Consider the following 18,928-nt stretch of genomic DNA (forward strand, 5'->3'; position numbering starts at 1 on the left):
GAAGAGACACATGAGGTATTTCTTATCCCCTGGAGAGAGAAGAAGAGACACATGAGGTATTTCTTATCCCCTGGAGAGAGAAGAAGAGACACATGAGGTATTTCTTATCCCCTGGAGAGAGAAGAAGAGACACATGAGGTATTTCTTATCCCTGTTACCGTTATCCCGGAACTGTCATGTGACCAATTTCTACAGACCCGTTTTGAAGCCACTTTTTCGGCAAATTCAAATCCACCATCTTGGAACTACTGGTCCCGAAAAGCAACCGTTTAAACGACTGCTGTTGGCTGCTACCGCAGCTCGGTAGAAGCTCTAGAAACATACCCTACTTCAGGGGTCTTCAACAGGGGGTCCGGGACCCCTAGGGGGTCCTCAGAGTTACTACAGGGGGCCGCCAAATCTTATATGACTTTTTTTTTAACCACTTGAACCGTAGGATCCCTTTTCTGAGGACAACTTTAGCCAAAAATAGCCGATCTACAAGCTCACAACGCCTCGCAGCGTGAGGCGTTGTGGATCGGCTATTTTTGGCAAAGAGGTATAGGTGTAGAGGGAAAAAAGAGCAGACCAAGTAAACAAAAAAAGCTCAATCTGAAACACAATTTTATGCAATATAGAGGGGGGTCCCTGCTTCATCTCTCTCTCAGCTAGGGGGTCCTTGGCCTGAAAACGTTGAAGACCCCTGATCTAGAAACATACCCTACTTTATCATTCATTTTAACATTTATGGGATCATAATGTACTTAACGCATATCATGATAATTGAAAAAAGACTTTAAACTAGTGATTGAAAACATAAAGTATTTCTGAAAATGTTTACTAAGGTAATATAATCAAGTATAAAGTCAGACCAAAACTCCAATGAATGGGGTAAAAATGCTTCTGAAGCCAGCAGGACGGGGACATAGCGACATCTGCTGCGGGCCATTAATTAGAACTGCATGCTGATAATGACTGGAAGAGACACAGTGTTCCACACTAAAGAGACAATCACATTTCAATGAGCACATTGTGGTGGTACCAGACCAATTATAGAAGACATCCAACTGTAATCTGCCTAGCTGGGATTTTTAAAACCACACTGAGACTGTCATCTCTTTTTCAAGTGGGCCCCTGGCCAAAAGCATAAAAACAACATTAAAACAAACACACAAAAACCACATAATAAACGTGCCCTAAATCTTCAAAGTATAGTGACAAGCAGCTGGTGACCAGTTTGTTTATTAAAGTGATCAATTCCAGTGAGGGAAACTATAACCTCAAATGGTTTCGTAGTAGATTCCTAGAGAACGGTGCAGCATAGCTGAAAGCACGTTTCAGAATTCACTTCTCACAGATAATTATTATAATCATTTTGTGATCTCTGGACTGTAATGTCCATGTTAATTGAAAGAGTCATGTGCTTATAGTCATAACATACATGGAATGACAATAGAATATGAGCATAGGAAATTCCCATGAGAGCATAGGGTGAATTTAACTGGAGTGCAGCACACCGTTTGTCAAAGCCTGAGATCTGACTCACTATCTGCATCTATCATCATAAACCACCAGGGTGTCTGTAGAGACAGTTTCCACCACAAGAGGTCAGCAGTGTGCTATCCACCATGTTTTAAACCATCACCACCATTTCTAATCATGGTTCTTGAGGTTACATGCTCCTCATGACCCACACTGACACACTCACTGGTCACATTTAAAGAATATATGCTCTGTGCCAGTGACACTTTATGTTAAAGTACAGGAGACACAGAGTGTGCGATGGTTTCTGTTTACACCTGGCTCGCTGATGATCGCAAAGGGATCCTTAAAGTCAAACATACATAAATAACAACCCCAGCCAAACACGTCAACTGAACTCCCTCTGTAGGATCAATCAAGGTCAATCTGTCTACCTAGCCGCCTAGAACATACATGGGCAACTGGCGGCCCCCGGGGGCCACATGCGGCCCCCACCTTCACTTAATGCGGTCCGCAGGTTAATATCAGAATAGTGATATATTATTGATTTCAGCTGTTATGATTCCAAACATGCAAACATGACCCGCTTTAATTACTTCAGTCTATATTAGTAGCTTAATGACTAGTATTAAAATACTATTGTCTTTTTTACGTCCAATGTATTTGTATTTAAGTTCATAAAGTTAACATAAGTATAACTAAATGCATTTGAAATGAAATAAAAATCGTACTTTTCAGGATTCCAATTAAAAATAGCAAATATTTGCAGATCTACAAGCTCAAAACGTGTCGCACTGCGAAACGTTTTGAGCTTGTAGATCGGCTATTTTTGCTACTTTTAAGAGGTTTTAAGAGATAAGAGGTGTCTGCCTGACAGTATATGCAATGTGGCCCTCTGGAGGGAGTGTGGAAATAATAGTGGCCCTTTCCATCATCAAAGTTGCATCACCCCTGCCCTAGAAGCTTGTATATCTCTTCTTTTTGGCGAGCAACACCATCATAGTACTGTAGAGGCTTAAAGGTATAGACTGTTTCAATCATTTCTTCTTTGGGCAGCATGAGTTACTATAGGTCTATATCCTCTCAACGGGGAATACAAAAAGTAACGCTAACGCTTAGGCTCACGAGAACGCTCCTTTTTATTTACATCAGCCAATTCATCATGGTGGGTATTAGACCAGGGGTCTTCAACGTTTTCAGCCCAAGGACCCCCTAGCTGAGAGAGAGATGAAGCAGGGACCCCCTACTCTATATTGTATAAAATTGTGTTTCAGATTAAAGTTTTGTTTTTTACTTAGTCTGCTCTTTTTTCCCTCTACACCTATAGCCTCTTTGCCAAAAATAGCCGATCTACAAGCTCTCAACGCCTCGCGCTGCGAGGCGTTGAGAGCTTGTAGATCTACTATTTTTGGCTAATGTTCCCCTCAGAAAAGGAATTCTAGGGTTCAAGTGGTTAATGTAAAAAACCTAAATCCTATCACACAAAGATTTGGCGGACCCCCTATAGTAGCTCTGAGGACCCCCTAGGAGTCCCGGACCCCCTGTTGAAGACCCTTGTACTAGACTATCAAAATGAATCCATGAATTAATCGCAGGATCAGGTTTTAATCACAGGCTACAGTTTTAATCGCTGATTTGTTAAGCAATGTTTAAAATGTATTGGGATACATAAATCCTAGATCAACATATCAGTGATTAGCCGTAAACTATGATTAAAGCATAGCACTTCAGCCATGTTCTACCTTATATCTTCATAAAAAGGCTCTTCCTCACTATTGATCATTATGTGATGCCACTATTATTTCTGTCTAGCTCAGAAAAGAGCTGTGGACAGTTCAGAAACCTGACTACCAGTGACATCATCAGTGGGGATTCCAAGCTAATAGAAACTACAGCCTTTCTCTTCCTGGAAACTTAACACACTTAAATAGAAGCCAGTGTTGTGAAATCAATAAAACTGTCCATAGCCTACCTCTGAAATGCAGAGCATGTAGAAATGTGGCCATCTTATAAGGAGCTTTACACGAAGATACGGTTGAAAATGGGTGAGGTGTTTAATGTAATTAATTAGGATTACATTGATTAGAATTAGCATAAGCCATAATCTTGTGTTTTGCAACTAACAGGTCACTACAACAGCTCAGTCCTCCTACCCAGCAGTGTGGCCAGCGTGCGCATGTCCTTCTCCATCAGGGCGTACACCTCCTCCTGGGAGAAGCGGCCAATCCCGTGGCCGTACATCTCCCGCTTCACGATGCCGCCGGTCAGGTGACTCAGGATCCACTTGAGGAGGTCGCTGAGCGGGCCGCTCACCGACAGCATCTTCTGGGTCTCCTCCAGGTTGTCCACCCACTGACAGTAAGCTATGGTCCTGGGAGACGCACACACGCACACACATACACACACGCACACACACACACACACACACATACGCTCACACACACACACACACGCACGCGCGCACACACACACACACACACACACACACACACACACACACACACACACACACACACACACACACACACACACACACACACACACACACACACACACACACACACACACACAGGGACAGATTAAGACTTACAGGATGTACAATCTAAAGTTTTAGGTTTTTGCCTGCCCAGTTGATTGGGAAAACTTTAGTTTAATGAACCTATACTCTGCTGTCATACCCTGACAAAAAGTATCACTTTCCCCTACACAAATTACAATGATTGTAAAATAATGTTAACGTTAAAATGATTGTCCAAAAATGATCGTGAGGTTCACTTCTGTAAGCTACTGTTATCCATGTTTGCTTCCATTTGCATTGGGGAGCAATGAAAATGGAAGACATACTTGGAAGCACACGTCACAATGGTTCACAATGAGTCTTATAGCAGTGACTCTGGGAAATAAGGAACCGTATCCAACAATGGCGATAAGATGTGGATTGGTGTGTGTCATTTAGTGGCTGAATGGTGTCTATAGCACCTTTAACCCTCAAGATTTTACTGTGCGTGAGACACATGAGAACACAAATGCTTGGAGGAACTGAGATTGGGTCTTTTTTTTATCCCTGAAGGGTGAATTCTCTTGTTGCCAGGCTATCTGCCACGCTGTCTCTCACCAGTAGAAGTGTTCCTTCTCCTAACCCTCACCAGTAGAAGTGTTCCTTCTCCTAACCCTCACCAGTAGAAGTGTTCCTTCTCCTAACCCTCACCAGTAGAAGTGTTCCTTCTCCTAACTCTCACCAGTAGAAGTGTTCCTTCTCCTAACCCTCACCAGTAGAAGTGTTCCTTCTCCTAACCCTCACCAGTAGAAGTGTTCCTTCTCCTAACTCTCACCAGTAGAAGTGTTCCTTCTCCTAACCCTCACCAGTAGAAGTGTTCCTTCTCCTAACCCTCACCAGTAGAAGTGTTCCTTCTCCTAACTCTCACCAGTAGAAGTGTTCCTTCTCCTAACCCTCACCAGTAGAAGTGTTCCTTCTCCTAACCCTCACCAGTAGAAGTGTTCCTCCACCATCTTGGTGATGGCGCGGGACACGGCCTTCTCCTGCGGCGTCAGGCTCTGGTTGAGGCTCACGCCCAGATGCTCCTCCAGGAAGTCGATGATGAACTCGGTGCCACACACCTGCTCCTGGTTGTACTCAATCCACGGCATCTTCCCCTGAGGAGACAGCTTCCCATCGAAGTAGTTCTGGAGGACGGAAAGGGGGGGGGTGAGGAGAGGGAGGAAGGTCAGGGGGGGTGAGAGGGATGAGGGTGGAGGACAGAAAAGGAAAGGAACTTAGTTTTCTCTTTCTTTCTTTCTTTCTTTCTTTCTTTCTTTCTTTCTTTTACTCTATTTAGCACTCTCTTCCTTTCTCTATCTTTCTTTCTCACTCTTTATCTGTCAATTTCTCTCTCTTTCTCTCTCTAGTACATCCCCACCTGACAGGGCGGGTCAACAATACCATTAATGCATTAATCAACACGAAAGTGGAATGTTGAGGTGCCGCTATACCATTGGTTCTCAAAGTGGGGTCCGGGGACCCCCAGGGGTCCTTGAGGGAGTTCCAGGGGGTCCCCAGCTAAATGATGGATAGTTAGGAACCAAATGGACCCTTATGGGTCTGTAAATTAACATTGATTTTACAATATAAATTGGGGTCCCAGAGATAGAAATGCCATTAAATGGGGGTCCGTAGCCTAATGCATGTCAAACTGGGGGTCCTTCAAATTAAAACAGTTGAGAATCACTGCTAGAGCCGTAAAAATCTTCTCTTATTATGGGGTCCCTGGCATATGTTTTCGAATGGGGGTCCGCGGTCTAATAAGTGTCAATTTGGGGGTCCTTGACATGAAAAGGTTTGAGAACCACTGCTCTATACAACACACCTCCACAAGTGCTTTCTCTTTTGCCCAAAGGGGCAAAATGTGAAAAGGTTGAACTGTATGTCGTAGAAATGCTCTTCCCCCCTCTGGCTTCCCCATGTAGTGTCCTGCTAGCGGCAACCCCTGACTGACACCAACCTGGCTGTTGTTGCTGTCCATCTTGTGTGTTCCCCCCCTCCCTCTCTCTCTAGTCAAGTGCATACACACCTGGTAGGGCAGGTCGACCATGCGGAGGTAGGTCTCCATCTTGAGGCAGAAGGGCGACAGGGAGGGGACCCCGCTCTGGGGTCTGGAGAACTGGTGGAGGATGATGGCGTCTTTAGAGTTAAGCTCCTCCTCTTTCCTGTTTGGAACCACAACGAGCACCACATGATAAGAACCCTCGCTGTTCATTTCACTCTGAAGACAGTGCATAAAGAAGATTTGCTGCTCCATTCACTTCCTGGTTAACTTATTACTTAAAAAGGCTGTATCTCGGCTCCTTTTTTCTTACTATGTATTTTTGGTCCAGACATGCTATTTTCAAAGGCAGACAACATGTGTCAACGAGGTCGCGATGACCTCGTTGACATTTGTGAAAGTGAAACCCTCAGTGATTAGCAACCATCAGGGGATCGATCATACTGGAGATAAATATTCTGTGGCTACTTGAAAAGGGTAAGAAATTTAAAAAATAAATCGCTGGCAGTGGGCAAACGCGGCCAGAAATAAGTCTGGCAGTGAATGACTTAAAACAACACAACACAACACAACAAGAAATTGCAGATCTTCAAGCTCGCAACGCATCGCATTGCGATGCGTTGAAGAGCTTGAAGATCAGCTATTTTCACTCTTCGTTGTATGACAACGTATATGTATAGAGATGCAATGTTGCTTATTTTTATGTTTTTTTTTGTGGGGACTGCAGATGAAAATTAGCATCATTGCTGAATCCAGTGTATTGTCATTACATCGATATGTATTGTTAATTAATATGCAGTGTCCCGTCTAGATAGATAGATAGATAGATAGATAGATAGATAGATAGATAGATAGATAGATAGATAGATAGATAGATAGATAGATAGATAGATAGATAGATAGATAGATAGATAGATAGATAGAAACCTAGATACCTCATTGGCCTCTGCAGTTCATTGTAACAACCGGTATCTCAATACAAGGCTCTTCCGCGGGGCTGTTTGACTACTGACCAATCACATCACGTTAACTACTGGCCAATCACAGCGCGTCTAACTGACTAGTTGCTGCGCGGCTGCCTCTTAAAGGAGAATTTTGGACTAAAGTTTTCTTACCTTTTCTATGACGTTATGATATCTTAGGAATGGTACAGTAGAAAAATTTCATAACTCCACCCCTGAGCCGCCACAGCTTAAAAGGTGCGCGGATAGGCCTTAGGTTAGATCACATATTTTAATAGCTTTTTTTTTTGTTTTTTTTTGTGAGATCTGACGTTCATAGTGACAGAACACTGTCCCAAAAAAAAAAAACAGAAGTCTCGCTAGATGAGATTGAAATCTCGAGATTTCAATCTCGTCTAGCGAGACTTCTGTTTTTTTTTTTGTTTTGTTTTTTGGTTGCATAGTGTCAATTTTCTGTTGACTTGGTTCACTCATAGAGGGAGCTGTGGGGAAAAAGCAGCACACAAAGTTCCACAGGAAGTGAGGTATCAGGAACAGCTATAAAAGTACAGGAAGTGAGGCGGCCGTTCCATTTTAGGTTTTGAAAAAGAGTGTTTAGTGGTGTTTGAGAGAGAGACTCTTGTAAGCCTAAACTAAACCAATTTTTTTTTTTTTTTTATAATAAACCAGAAATTAATAAACCACTGAGTAGTGTGGCCGGAGAACTTTGGGAGTGGAAGGAGAGAAGTTTGGTCGAGGAACATTTCTGAGGGTTTAGCTCTGAAGCCAGTCAGAGCTTTTGGACAAAGGAACCCATGTGGCCTCCTGACTTGAAGGTTGGGTGAGGAATATACTTTTTTATGCAATGCATTGCCTTTTCATTTGATGACTTTGGGATTTACATGATTTTCGGAAAATAGGTCGACAATATCGGTTGGATTACTTTTGGATGACTTTTGGATTACAATACTCATTGGAGACATTTAAAAGAACTGAGTTTGATCGTTTTCATTTGTATTTTTGAAGTGTACTGATCGTTTACTTGAATTGAATGATTTTGTTTGATTAAGAGTGGGTCAGATAAAGTACTACATTTAATTTCAAAAGCAACAGCTTTGTGGTTTCCTTTTGGTCTGCAATACAGTTTATTTACAGTATAAAGAATTACTGCCGCAGGTACAGGACCTTTTATTTCTTTAATATAACTCAGACATACAATTTTATGGTTCTGATTGTTATAGTGTACCCTTCTTAAAGGTAGGGCAAGTTATATGTTTGGGATATGTGAAATACATTTTCAGGTGGGTGGCCAAATTTCAATTTCAATTTGTGTCATCAATTCCAAGTTCACTTGTTTATCCCATATCCTGTGTGAGTTCTCTCTCCTGATTGGATTACATTGGTATCCCGACCTGAAAATGCATTACATGTATACTAAAGAGCTGACATGGAGACTCCTGATACTGAACAAATAGCAATGTGTACTATCAGAACATAGAGCTATTTATTTAACACTTATTTTAACAAAGGAAAATCACTTGCCCTACCTTTTAAATGTATCAATGTTTTAATATATTATTTCATAAATCCATCAAATATTTACAATAGTCGTAGTGTGGGGGGAAAAGCTTGAAATGAAATATTGACTGGCTTAATATACTTTGTTCCGGCCAGTGTCATGCACCGAAAATACGGTATATAGCAGATCTATAAGCTCACAACACGTTGCACTGCGACACGGGAGCTTGTAGATCTGCTATTTACAAATAAACATCTGGCTTCAAGATCATCATGTTAAATAATTCATATTGATAAAAATATAAATAAACAAATAAAATAGAAATGACTGTGTCAAGCCTTCTTGTTACTAAACATACTGCATATAACTTTGTTGGGTGGAGGAGGTGGTCCTTGAGGACTGTGTGAAATATGTTAGTGGTCCAGAGCTCAAACAAGGTTGAGACCCACATTAGGAATAGACGATGGCAGGAACACTGCATTCTACACTTGACCACTTAAACCCTCTCTTCTTAGAGCTCACACAAACCTGAGATACAACTTTACTTGGAGCGCCTTTTTCTGTTGAGCACCAAATCTATTGAGCAAAAATAGCAGATCTACAAGCTCACACCGTATGAGCTTGTAGATCTGCTATTTTTGACGTTACCCCAGAATAGGCATGCTGGGGTTCAAGTGGTTATCCTAACAAGAAGTGTGTGTGTGTGTGTGTGTGTGTGTGTGTGTGTGTGTGTGTGTGTGTGTGTGTGTGTGTGTGTGTGGAGAGTGCGCAGATTATTCCTTGTTAAATCATTTTTCATAATGTGTTATCTTTTTTTACTTATCTTTTTAAGCATGAGTTTATGAGAGAGTGTTTGGATATGAAATTCATAAATGAACAACTGAATAACCAGGGTTAATGGTATACTAACTGATTACATGTAATCAGCATTATGTGAACAGATTACAAAGTAACTATATTGAGCCCAGACATCATTCAGAAACATGTGTAATTAGATTATAGTTACATTGTCAAGGAAGCAGCAACTGATCGCAGTAATCAGATGCAGTAATCCAAAAAGTATTCAGATTATATTATATTATCTTTAATCCAAGGGATGACGGGACAGGGATTATGCTACTAATTATGCTTACGAACATTGCCTTGTAATTTGTATTCACTACATTTCAAAGTAATCTGACCCCAGCCCTGATATACCTGATATCAACACAGCAAATAGTTTTTTTTTGACAGATCTCAAATGCCTCAAATATGAAAGAGGAATCCTCTAAGTGATAAATACATTCAATTCATTTCCACATGGCCTGTGTAGCAGTTAGGCTGTTCTTAACTGGATCTGTTTACATTCACAGTGAACAACATAGTGAGCTATATCCCCAGAGGCTGGGTATAATATACAACCTAGATGTCCATTTAAAGGCCTACATAAACGCTTAAAAGGGTCGGCTGGTATATCATATCATATCATGGAATTCTTTGGAACAATTTGCTTGAGAGGCACTTGAACAGTTAACTGGCACTGAGGGCTTCTCTGACTGCCTGCCATGCCTCTGGCAAGGACAATAAAGCATGAAGTGAACCGCTACAATGTCAAAACAGTGGACCCATACACCCTTGTGAAATGCTATCACGCATTGGTAATGTGAAACACTATATGCGAGATACTAGGCCACTAATAATACTGCACAATCACAGCGCATGCACCACTGGCTCTACACAGAAGAAAGGAAGGGGATGGAAAAATAGAATCCACAGTGTTTATTCAACCCAGAGCGTGTACAAAATGGACCCAAAGGGTCCCGTATACGGGTCCCTTTGGGTCCATTTTGTACACGCTCTGGGTTGAATAAACACTGAGGAAGGATTTGTACAGTACTACACACAGTCAGTCAGTCGCACGTGCTCACGTGCAGACATCAGTGTTGCCATGTCGGCTTATTATAAGGCTTTTTATTTATTGGGCTTGTTTTGTCTGTAAAGTTGCATGTAAATGTTGGTGGTTGGTTGCGTTTTTTGGGGGGCTTGTTTCTAAAGTGTAGTTGTTTATTTGGGCTTGTTTCTAAAGTGTAGTTGTTTATTTGGTCTTGTTTCTAAAGTGTAGTTGCTTATTTGGGCTTGTTTCTAAAGTGTAGTTGTTTATTTGGGCTTGTTTCTAAAGAGTAGTTGTTTATTTTGGCTTGTTTCTAAAGTGTAGTTGCTTATTTGGGCTTGTTTCTAAAGAGTAGTTGTTTATTTTGGCTTGTTTCTAAAGTGTAGTTGTTTATTTGGGCTTGTTTCTAAAGTGTAGTTGTTTGTTTGGGCTTGTTTCTAAAGTGTAGTTGTTTGTTTGGGCTTGTTTCTAAAGTGTCGCTGTTTATTTGGGCTTGTTTCTAAAGTGTAGTTGTTTATATGGTCTTGTTTCTAAAGTGTAGTTGTTTGTTTGGGCTTGTTTCTAAAGTGTAGTTGTTTATTTGGGCTTGTTTCTAAAGTGTAGTTGTTTATATGGTCTTGTTTCTAAAGTGTAGTTGTTTATTTGGGCTTGTTTCTAAAGTGTAGTTGTTTGTTTGGGCTTGTTTCTAAAGTGTCGCTGTTTATTTGGGCTTGTTTCTAAAGTGTAGTTGTTTATATGGTCTTGTTTCTAAAGTGTAGTTGTTTGTTTGGGCTTGTTTCTAAAGTGTAGTTGTTTGTTTGGGCTTGTTTCTAAAGTGTAGTTGTTTATTTGGGCTTGTTTCTAAAGTGTCGCTGTTTATTTGGGCTTGTTTCTAAAGTGTAGTTGTTTTATTTGAGGTTGTTTCTAAAGTGTAGTTGTTTATTTAATTGGGCTTGTTCCTAATGTTGTTTCTAATGTTGAAACCAGTGGTTCTTGAACATTTTCATGTCAAGGACCCCCAATTTAATATGTATTTGTCCACGGAACCCCATCTAGAAGTGTGACCCCTGGATCAGATTGGTGTTGTTAAAATGTTCAAAAAATATTCATAATGTTCCACTTTTTTTTCAAGATTTTTTTTTTTTTAAATAGCCGATCTACAAGATCAATTGTGAGCTTGTAGATCGGATATTTTCAAATATCCGATTCTCATGTAATAGTCGCTTCTTTTGGGCTTGTTTTCAGAGACCTAGTTGCTTATTTCTCTCGCAGAATCTGGCAACGCTGGCAGGCCTGCTGCATGGTGCAGATCTGAAGGGGAGCTGTTCACATCGCAAAGTGCTGAAACCGTGAAAACAGCATCAGTCTCTGCTGCTGCTGTCCACTGCTCAGTGGTGCTGAAATGATGGTTTTTTTCCTAACGCAGTGGTTCTCAAACACTGGTCTGGGGACCACCAGTGGTCCGCGAGGGGGTTCCAGGTGGTCCCCAGCTAAATGATGGAGAGTTGGTAACCAAATGGACCCTTATTTACTCTTGAGAGTGTAAAATGAAACCAACCCTTACGGGTCCATTTGGTTTGATTTTAGCTCTCAAGAGTTAAATTATTGTCAAACATCTGCAGGCATTACTTAATTTGCAAGAAGTCTACACAATTAGAATTGTTATTTTGATCAACATTTGCCTGTTATCTCTCCTAATGGTACCAACATTAATATGGAATTATGGACAAAATCTCATCCAACGACAACACGATATTCTAAGTTTTAGGTCTGGGGGGCTAAATCTCATCAAATGGTGGTCCGTAGCTGCCGAATAAACAGACCTTGATATGAAAAAGATTGAAAACCACTGTTCTAACGCAATAACGGCAATAATAATGTGGACAATCACAAATTGATAGCCTACACATCGATTTGAAGGCAGATCAGCCACAACAGCAACACTGAACAACAACAACAACAACAATGAAGAAAGAAGAAGGAAGAAGGAAGAAGGAAGAAGGAAAAGTGATAAATTAAGCAAGCAACGCCACCATGAAATAAATATAGGTTCTAATCAATAGGGAAACATAATTCAATTGCATGAAACGTTCTGCATCAAATTCTGCTTCGATGTCAAGGAGCCTAGATGTGTAGGTCCTATAGGGGCCTTGTTGCAGACAGAATGTCAGCATTTGCTAGACTGCAGGTAAACAGAGATGTTTATGCGAGGACAACAGTGCCCTAAAGCACGTTCTGGAAAAGGCCTATAATAATAATGATAATATAGGCTATATATACAATATAACCATCTGCAGATGGAGTAGCTAGCAATTATAGCGAAGGTGCCGACGCTTTTCACGAGATGTTAATAAAGGTCATTGTGATCATAATTAACTGCAGTGTTTATGGGCAAGTAGGAGACACCAAAACAGCTGATATTAATATCCGAAGCCCTTGAGATATCGGCTCAAACAAAAGGCACCCGAATGCATAATATATGTGCAGTTATTAATAGGCCTGTTATTATGTCTCACTGGTCAATAGACTGACTGACCTATGCTATAGCAGATTGACAACATTAGCCCACGGTCCATTTGAGCCCCACACACACACATATAGGCTTATAACACTATGATATCTGAATGAGTCTCAATAGGAAAAAGAAGCCACGATAGGCTAATAATCATTGTTTCCTCTCTCCATATAAACATGGAATCTCCTTCTCTGACAGTTGCACAAGCAGCCGTGTTACATCACGCCCCCCCCCCCCACTAGCCCCCACTCACGATTCCATATTCTCCATAGCATGGTGTGTTATATACTTCGTCGTACTACGGTGTATACATACAGGCTATGCATAACGAGCTGCACCTATACCCCTCCCACACTGACGATATTAAGTAACGATGAAAATACAACAAAGGACAGCCTGTATAGAACATGGCATCAGCTTCAAATCTAAATATCAACACGGTCCCAAAATCAGCTGATTGGGATCCAGTGTGTCACCCTGGTGTGCATCTTGCATTGTTCTTATTGATCACTGATCACTGACAGAGCTCCTCTGACATACCTGATGACGAGCAGCTCGTGGATCAGATAGGCAGCGGCCGCCAGCAGAGCCCCTCCGGTCAGATACAGGGTCTTCCTCCACCAGGAGTCCGAGCCCACCATCAGAGCCGACATGACGAAGCCGCCGTAGTCCCGCAGCGGACAGGCGACGATGTCCCCATAGATAGACTGTAGCAGCTGCGGCTCCGCGGAGCCTCCCAGCAGACCCAGGGACCGGGAGAGAGACAGGCTCTGGTTGCTCGTCGTCCGGCCCAGCAGGTCAACCGTCCAGGCGAGACCGACGCGCCAGTACAACATGATCCTCCGCCGCTTTCCGCCTCACTCTGCCGGCAGGCTGGGGCTTCATCCACGGGGGCTTCATGAGGGCCGAGGCGGGCTGATGATGTGGTGGTGGGTGGAGGAGGAGGAGGTGGGAGACGATTCTGCAGCTGAGGAGGAGAACAGGAGGAGGAGGTGGTTGAGAAGCGGCGTCTCGCCGGGAGGCGCGTGGACTCGTCGTCCCCTCGGCGGGGAAGGCATCGTCCGCAGCGCAGAGCAGAGCAGAGCAGCGCAGGGTGCAGGGTGCCCCCTCTGGGTGCTGATGATGCTGATAGGTGGCACTTTGTTGCCAGGTTTTGCGAGAGAAAACAAGCAAACCAGGTGGTCGATATGAAAACAAGCCCATAAAGAACACTTCAAAGTAAACCTATATATGTCGTTGGCTATTTGAAATATATATAGCAGATCTACAAGCTCACAACGTGTCGCCAATCGCCATGCGACGTGTTGTGAGCTTGTAGTGTAAAATGTGAAATATTTTGGAAACTTTAACAACACAAATCTGGGTGGGGGGTCCCCTGGCAAAAAAATAATAATTTCAGATGGACAAATGCACAATCATTTGGGGGTCCTTGAAGTAAAAAAATATTTACAATATTAACAATAATAATACCCTTATGTATGTATGTATGGTATGTATGTTATGTATGGTATGTATGGTATGTATGGTATGTATGGTATGTATGTATGTATATAAATATAAGTGTGTCTGTCTGTCTGTCTGTCTGTCTGTCTGTCTGTGTGTGTGTGTGTGTGTGTGTGTGTGTGTGTGTGTGTGTGTGTGTGTGTGTGTGTGTGTGTGTGTGTGTGTGTGTGTGTGTGTGTGTGTGTGTGTGTGTGTGTGTGTGTGTGTGTGTGTGTGCGTGCGCGTGTGTGTTCTTTTATGTCCCCATATGACAGCAGTATGAATATATTTTCATAAGTCTGGCTTCCAGGGCACAAAGTAATTTATACAGTTTGAGTCCTGGGCAAAACATGTCCCCTTTACTAAGCTAAGATTTGAGCAGCTCTGTAGACAGAAAAATCACTTGGAAATCATGTCCGGGAGCAGGATTCTGTTGCAGAAATGATTTGACTTATATAGCACTTTTCTTAGTACCCAAAGTCGCTTTACAAAACAAATCAAAATAAACAACTTTATTAGGAGCAAAAAAGTTAAAAGGCTAAAAACATTAAGCAACTTTACAGAAAAACAAACCCAAAGTAGCTTATAATAAGCAGACCTGGCAACGCTGTTCGTGTATCTGGATGGGACTAACGTCACGTGGACAACCTCCTAGAGGCAGACGATGGGAAAAACAGCCTCTGAAATCCTCAGTGTTAAAGGTGCAAAAAAATGTATTTTAAAGGTGGTGTATTGAGATTCTTTTTTTAATTAACCTTAATAAAAATAATTAATTTTTTTTTTAAATAAAAAATAATAATCTGCAACACAATTTTATACAATATGTAGTGAGGGAGGTCCCTGCTTCATCTCTCTCTCAGCTAAGCAAACAGAAAGTACATTTTCGGGTCGGACACCAATTTATTTCAATCAGGAGATCATTTGTCAGCTTGTGTTCCAATTATGTCTCCTCATTGATTTGTTTCATCACTTCCATTTCCACTTGTTTATCATGTATCCTGTATGACTTTCTCCTGATTGGATAAAGTTGGTATCCTGACCTGACATTTCTGTATTTTCTGTTTACAAAAGATCTGGAGAGATGGCAATACCCCTGTTACTGAACAAACACTCTATTGCAGTAATTACAGTGAATAACAATAAATATTACTGTTATAACCATGGCATTGTATTTAAAGTACCAACAAGTTGCTGAATCTTCACTCTAGGTGTCAGTGTTGTACTTCAATAAAATTGGTTTATTGTGTCAGGGAGGTCTGCATTTATCTCTCAACTAAACATAGTCTGATGTAAGACCATACAAATATTCTGCAAATACAGTTGATAAACTAAAGGTTGTATTTCTGAAGATATGACTTATGGCTTTGCTGAGCCCTGAATACCTTTTGTATGTAAACATGAGTTCGTGCACATTAAATCAGGCATTCTACATAAGCCTAATAATAGTAAACTTCATTTGTAAAGCACTTTTCAAAAATATATTTAATTATTTGTTTCAAATACAAAAATAACACCAGTTTTAGTCAAAGATGTTATGCCAACACACCCTGCAGTGTAAGACTAGACTAGAATCACAAATGCAATATGCACTTGTATATAATATGCACGCAGTGGTGGAAAGTAATTAAGTACAATTTTGAGGTACCGTATATCCAGAGGCTTACTCCACTACAATTATTTGAAAACTTTAGTTAACTTTAGTTTAGTTACTTTGTAGATTTTGATTATTATTACAAAACATACAGTAACCACTTCAGCCCTATTAGTCTAGGACCTGGCTAAGATATGTATGCACTTAATTTAGGAGAGATTATCTCAACTGTTCTTGGCTAATATGACCCCAAGGAACAACTTAGGAACTATGAGAAATTCTCTATCCGGGGCGAAATACTCGGAAATGACCACGCCCCTTTTAAAATGACCGCTACTTCAAACATGGCTCTATCTTCTAAACCGTTGGAGCTACAGATTTTCTGAGGTGCTCAAAATGTACACAATATTCATGTTTAGGGAAAAATAGAAAAGTGTAAATGTCAAATTTTATATTTTATTACAGAACAGCTTAAACAAACGGCTAAAAACGGTCAACTTATTTACAGTCCAGGGCCATAAGAATATTTTTGCGTGAATCAATCTAAAAGCACCACATTTGTCCCAGATGTAACCCAGGGCATGCTGATTTAAGAGTAGAACCCATTCCTAAGTATACAGCTACAGCCAGTACATGTGCAACAATGCTCAACATAAAATGTAATCCTATCATACTAGGTGTATAGAATTTGAACAATATGTATTATTGTACATTGTACATAATTGTCTTGGTGTAACAACAGCACTGATACATAAAGTACTACACACACACACACACACACACACACACACACACACACACACACACACACACACACACACACACACACACACACACACACACACACACACACACACACACACACACACACACACACTATTAGCACAAAACAACAATCATAAAAAACAAAAAGTGGTGGCTACAATATTGTGTATATAGTGTGTATGTCTATCTATACACCCTTGACTAGTATGATAGTATTCAATGCATGCTGAGCATTGCTCTGCATACTGTACTGGCTGTTGCTGTATAATTTGGGTTCTACTCATATTATTCTATTGCTTCAACATCTATACACAGGTTGTTTCTTTTCTTCAGTTTGATCTTAACTCATTCCAAAAACTCTGGATGAAACTTTATGTTACATAACATTTTTTATATATGCCATATTTGTAATAAGCAAATAAGAGGGCTCTAGATGGATTCAATCATAAATATGAGCATTCCAATGTGTTTCTAATGCTCAAAAAGCATAAAATAGACACCAAGTTTGCCATAAATGACAAAGATTAAGGTAAGTAAAACAAATTGTTTAAAAAAGAAATCTTTAAAATATGCAAAATAGAGGTCCAGCCACACCCAGTCATAAAGATAAGCATTCCAACACACCCAGTCATTAAGATAAGCATTCCAACATGTTTCTAATTGTCAAAAAAGATTTAGACACCAAGTTTGCATTCATAGCTCATCTGGTTCAAAAGTTATAGACAAAACCTTTTTCAGATGGCGGCCATATTGGATTTGGCCACTATGATGACCTGGAGGGTTGCTGGCTCGGGCATGGGTTCCACAAACATGAGTATTCTGAACATTTTGAGCACCCCAGAAAATCTGTAGCTCCTACAGTTTAGAAGATAGAGCCATGTTTGAAGTAGCGGTCAATTTAAAAGGGGCGTGGTCATTTCCGAGTATTTCGCCCCGGATAGAGAATTTCTCATAGTTCCTAAGTTGTTCCCTGGGGTCATATTAGCCAAGAACAGTTGAGATAATCTCTCCTAAATTAAGTGCATACATATCTTAGCCAGGTCCTAGACTATATATACATTTCGGCCATTTGAAAATGGCCGGTCTACAAGCTCACTGTGAGCTTTTAGATCTGCTATTTTCAAAGGATTTTTAGACATTCCATTTCATCCTTTTCACTCCATGTATTTATTCTTTACATTCTTTGTTACTGCAGGACTAATCTGAGTTCCCAGAAGTTTTCGCCAGCTCTCGCATACTAACAGGAGGGGCGAGGAAACTGCAGGACAGGAAATCAGTCTGTAAACGAGTCATTTTGATGAGTAGGCCTATGGTCAAAGTTTTAACCACATTTTGGTTGTTTTCTTGTAGATGAAATTAAAAGAAAAAGTACAGTAGGCTATACTCTGACACAGCTTATAGTAAAGATAATATAATAGTAGAATAGTAACCATTACTAACCATCATTTACATTATTATTATTATTATTACTGTATAATCATGACATTATTGCAAGCATTATTATGCTTATACATAACTAGATTCAATCATTATAATCATTGGTTATTTCACCAGAGACATATGATCAGAACATCATATATATGAACGATGACATCACAGGTCCGTGTTGCTTTAGTTTAGTAAAACTTGATTGATAACAACACAATCACACAGTTTCTATAAAACTAGTTAATGTATGGAAGGAGTGTGTCAGTGAAAGTGTGTGTGTGAAGGTGGATCAGGCAGAGAATCACAACCTGATCATTAGACACAGGTTCACACAGGAACAGTCAGGATCAGTGGTGTAACGTAGTAACAGCGGGCCCTGATGCAGGCTATTTAGGACGGGCCCCCATCCTCCAGTTCACGCTCACAATAGGCTCCTCACAGTTTATACTGTGTAGCCCTGATGGGAAAACCCTAGGTCTAAAGTCCTGTTTATTTGCTTAAAGTAAGCAGTCAAATGGAAATCATTTAATAGTCCAATATCTGCTAAAGTAAAACATTAAACGTGTCTAATTCATTTATATTAAAAAACGTTTATCATTTAGTAGTTCATAATCTAAGCCTAAAGCAAAACTTTAAAAGGTTGATTTAATTCATATTAAAAGGCTAAGTAAATATTCCTTCAGAGGGTGTTACTTTACACTTGTTTGTCATGTTAAAATGTTCACTCTGGTTTGAATGATTGTCATTGGTTATGGGGCGGGACATCCAGGTGATGGACAAGGAGAGCTGTGTGGAGAGAGGGGAGGAGTGAGACAGAGGGGAGAAAAAGGAGGAAG

At 40.6% G+C, this 18,928-nt stretch overlaps 1 protein-coding gene across 1 annotated transcript in view; it reads right to left on the reverse strand.

The window, feature by feature from the left end:
- faxca (failed axon connections homolog, metaxin like GST domain containing a) overlaps positions 1-13,479 on the reverse strand; it is a gene marked incomplete at both ends in the record, with an annotated part of 15,411 nt that extends 1,932 nt beyond the window's left edge. The window contains 4 exons of the mRNA XM_080453835.1: positions 3,615-3,832; positions 4,949-5,145; positions 6,030-6,165; positions 13,367-13,479. Of these exons, the coding sequence (XP_080309961.1) occupies positions 3,615-3,832; positions 4,949-5,145; positions 6,030-6,165; positions 13,367-13,479 (664 nt within the window). The remainder of the gene's footprint in view (positions 1-3,614; positions 3,833-4,948; positions 5,146-6,029; positions 6,166-13,366) is intronic.
- Between the last annotated feature and the right edge of the window lie 5,449 nt (positions 13,480-18,928).

The sequence above is a fragment of the Gymnoscopelus braueri genome (genome assembly GCF_963280865.1).
Source record: "Gymnoscopelus braueri genome assembly, chromosome: 16".
In the NCBI taxonomy this organism is placed as follows: Eukaryota; Metazoa; Chordata; class Actinopteri; order Myctophiformes; family Myctophidae; genus Gymnoscopelus; species Gymnoscopelus braueri.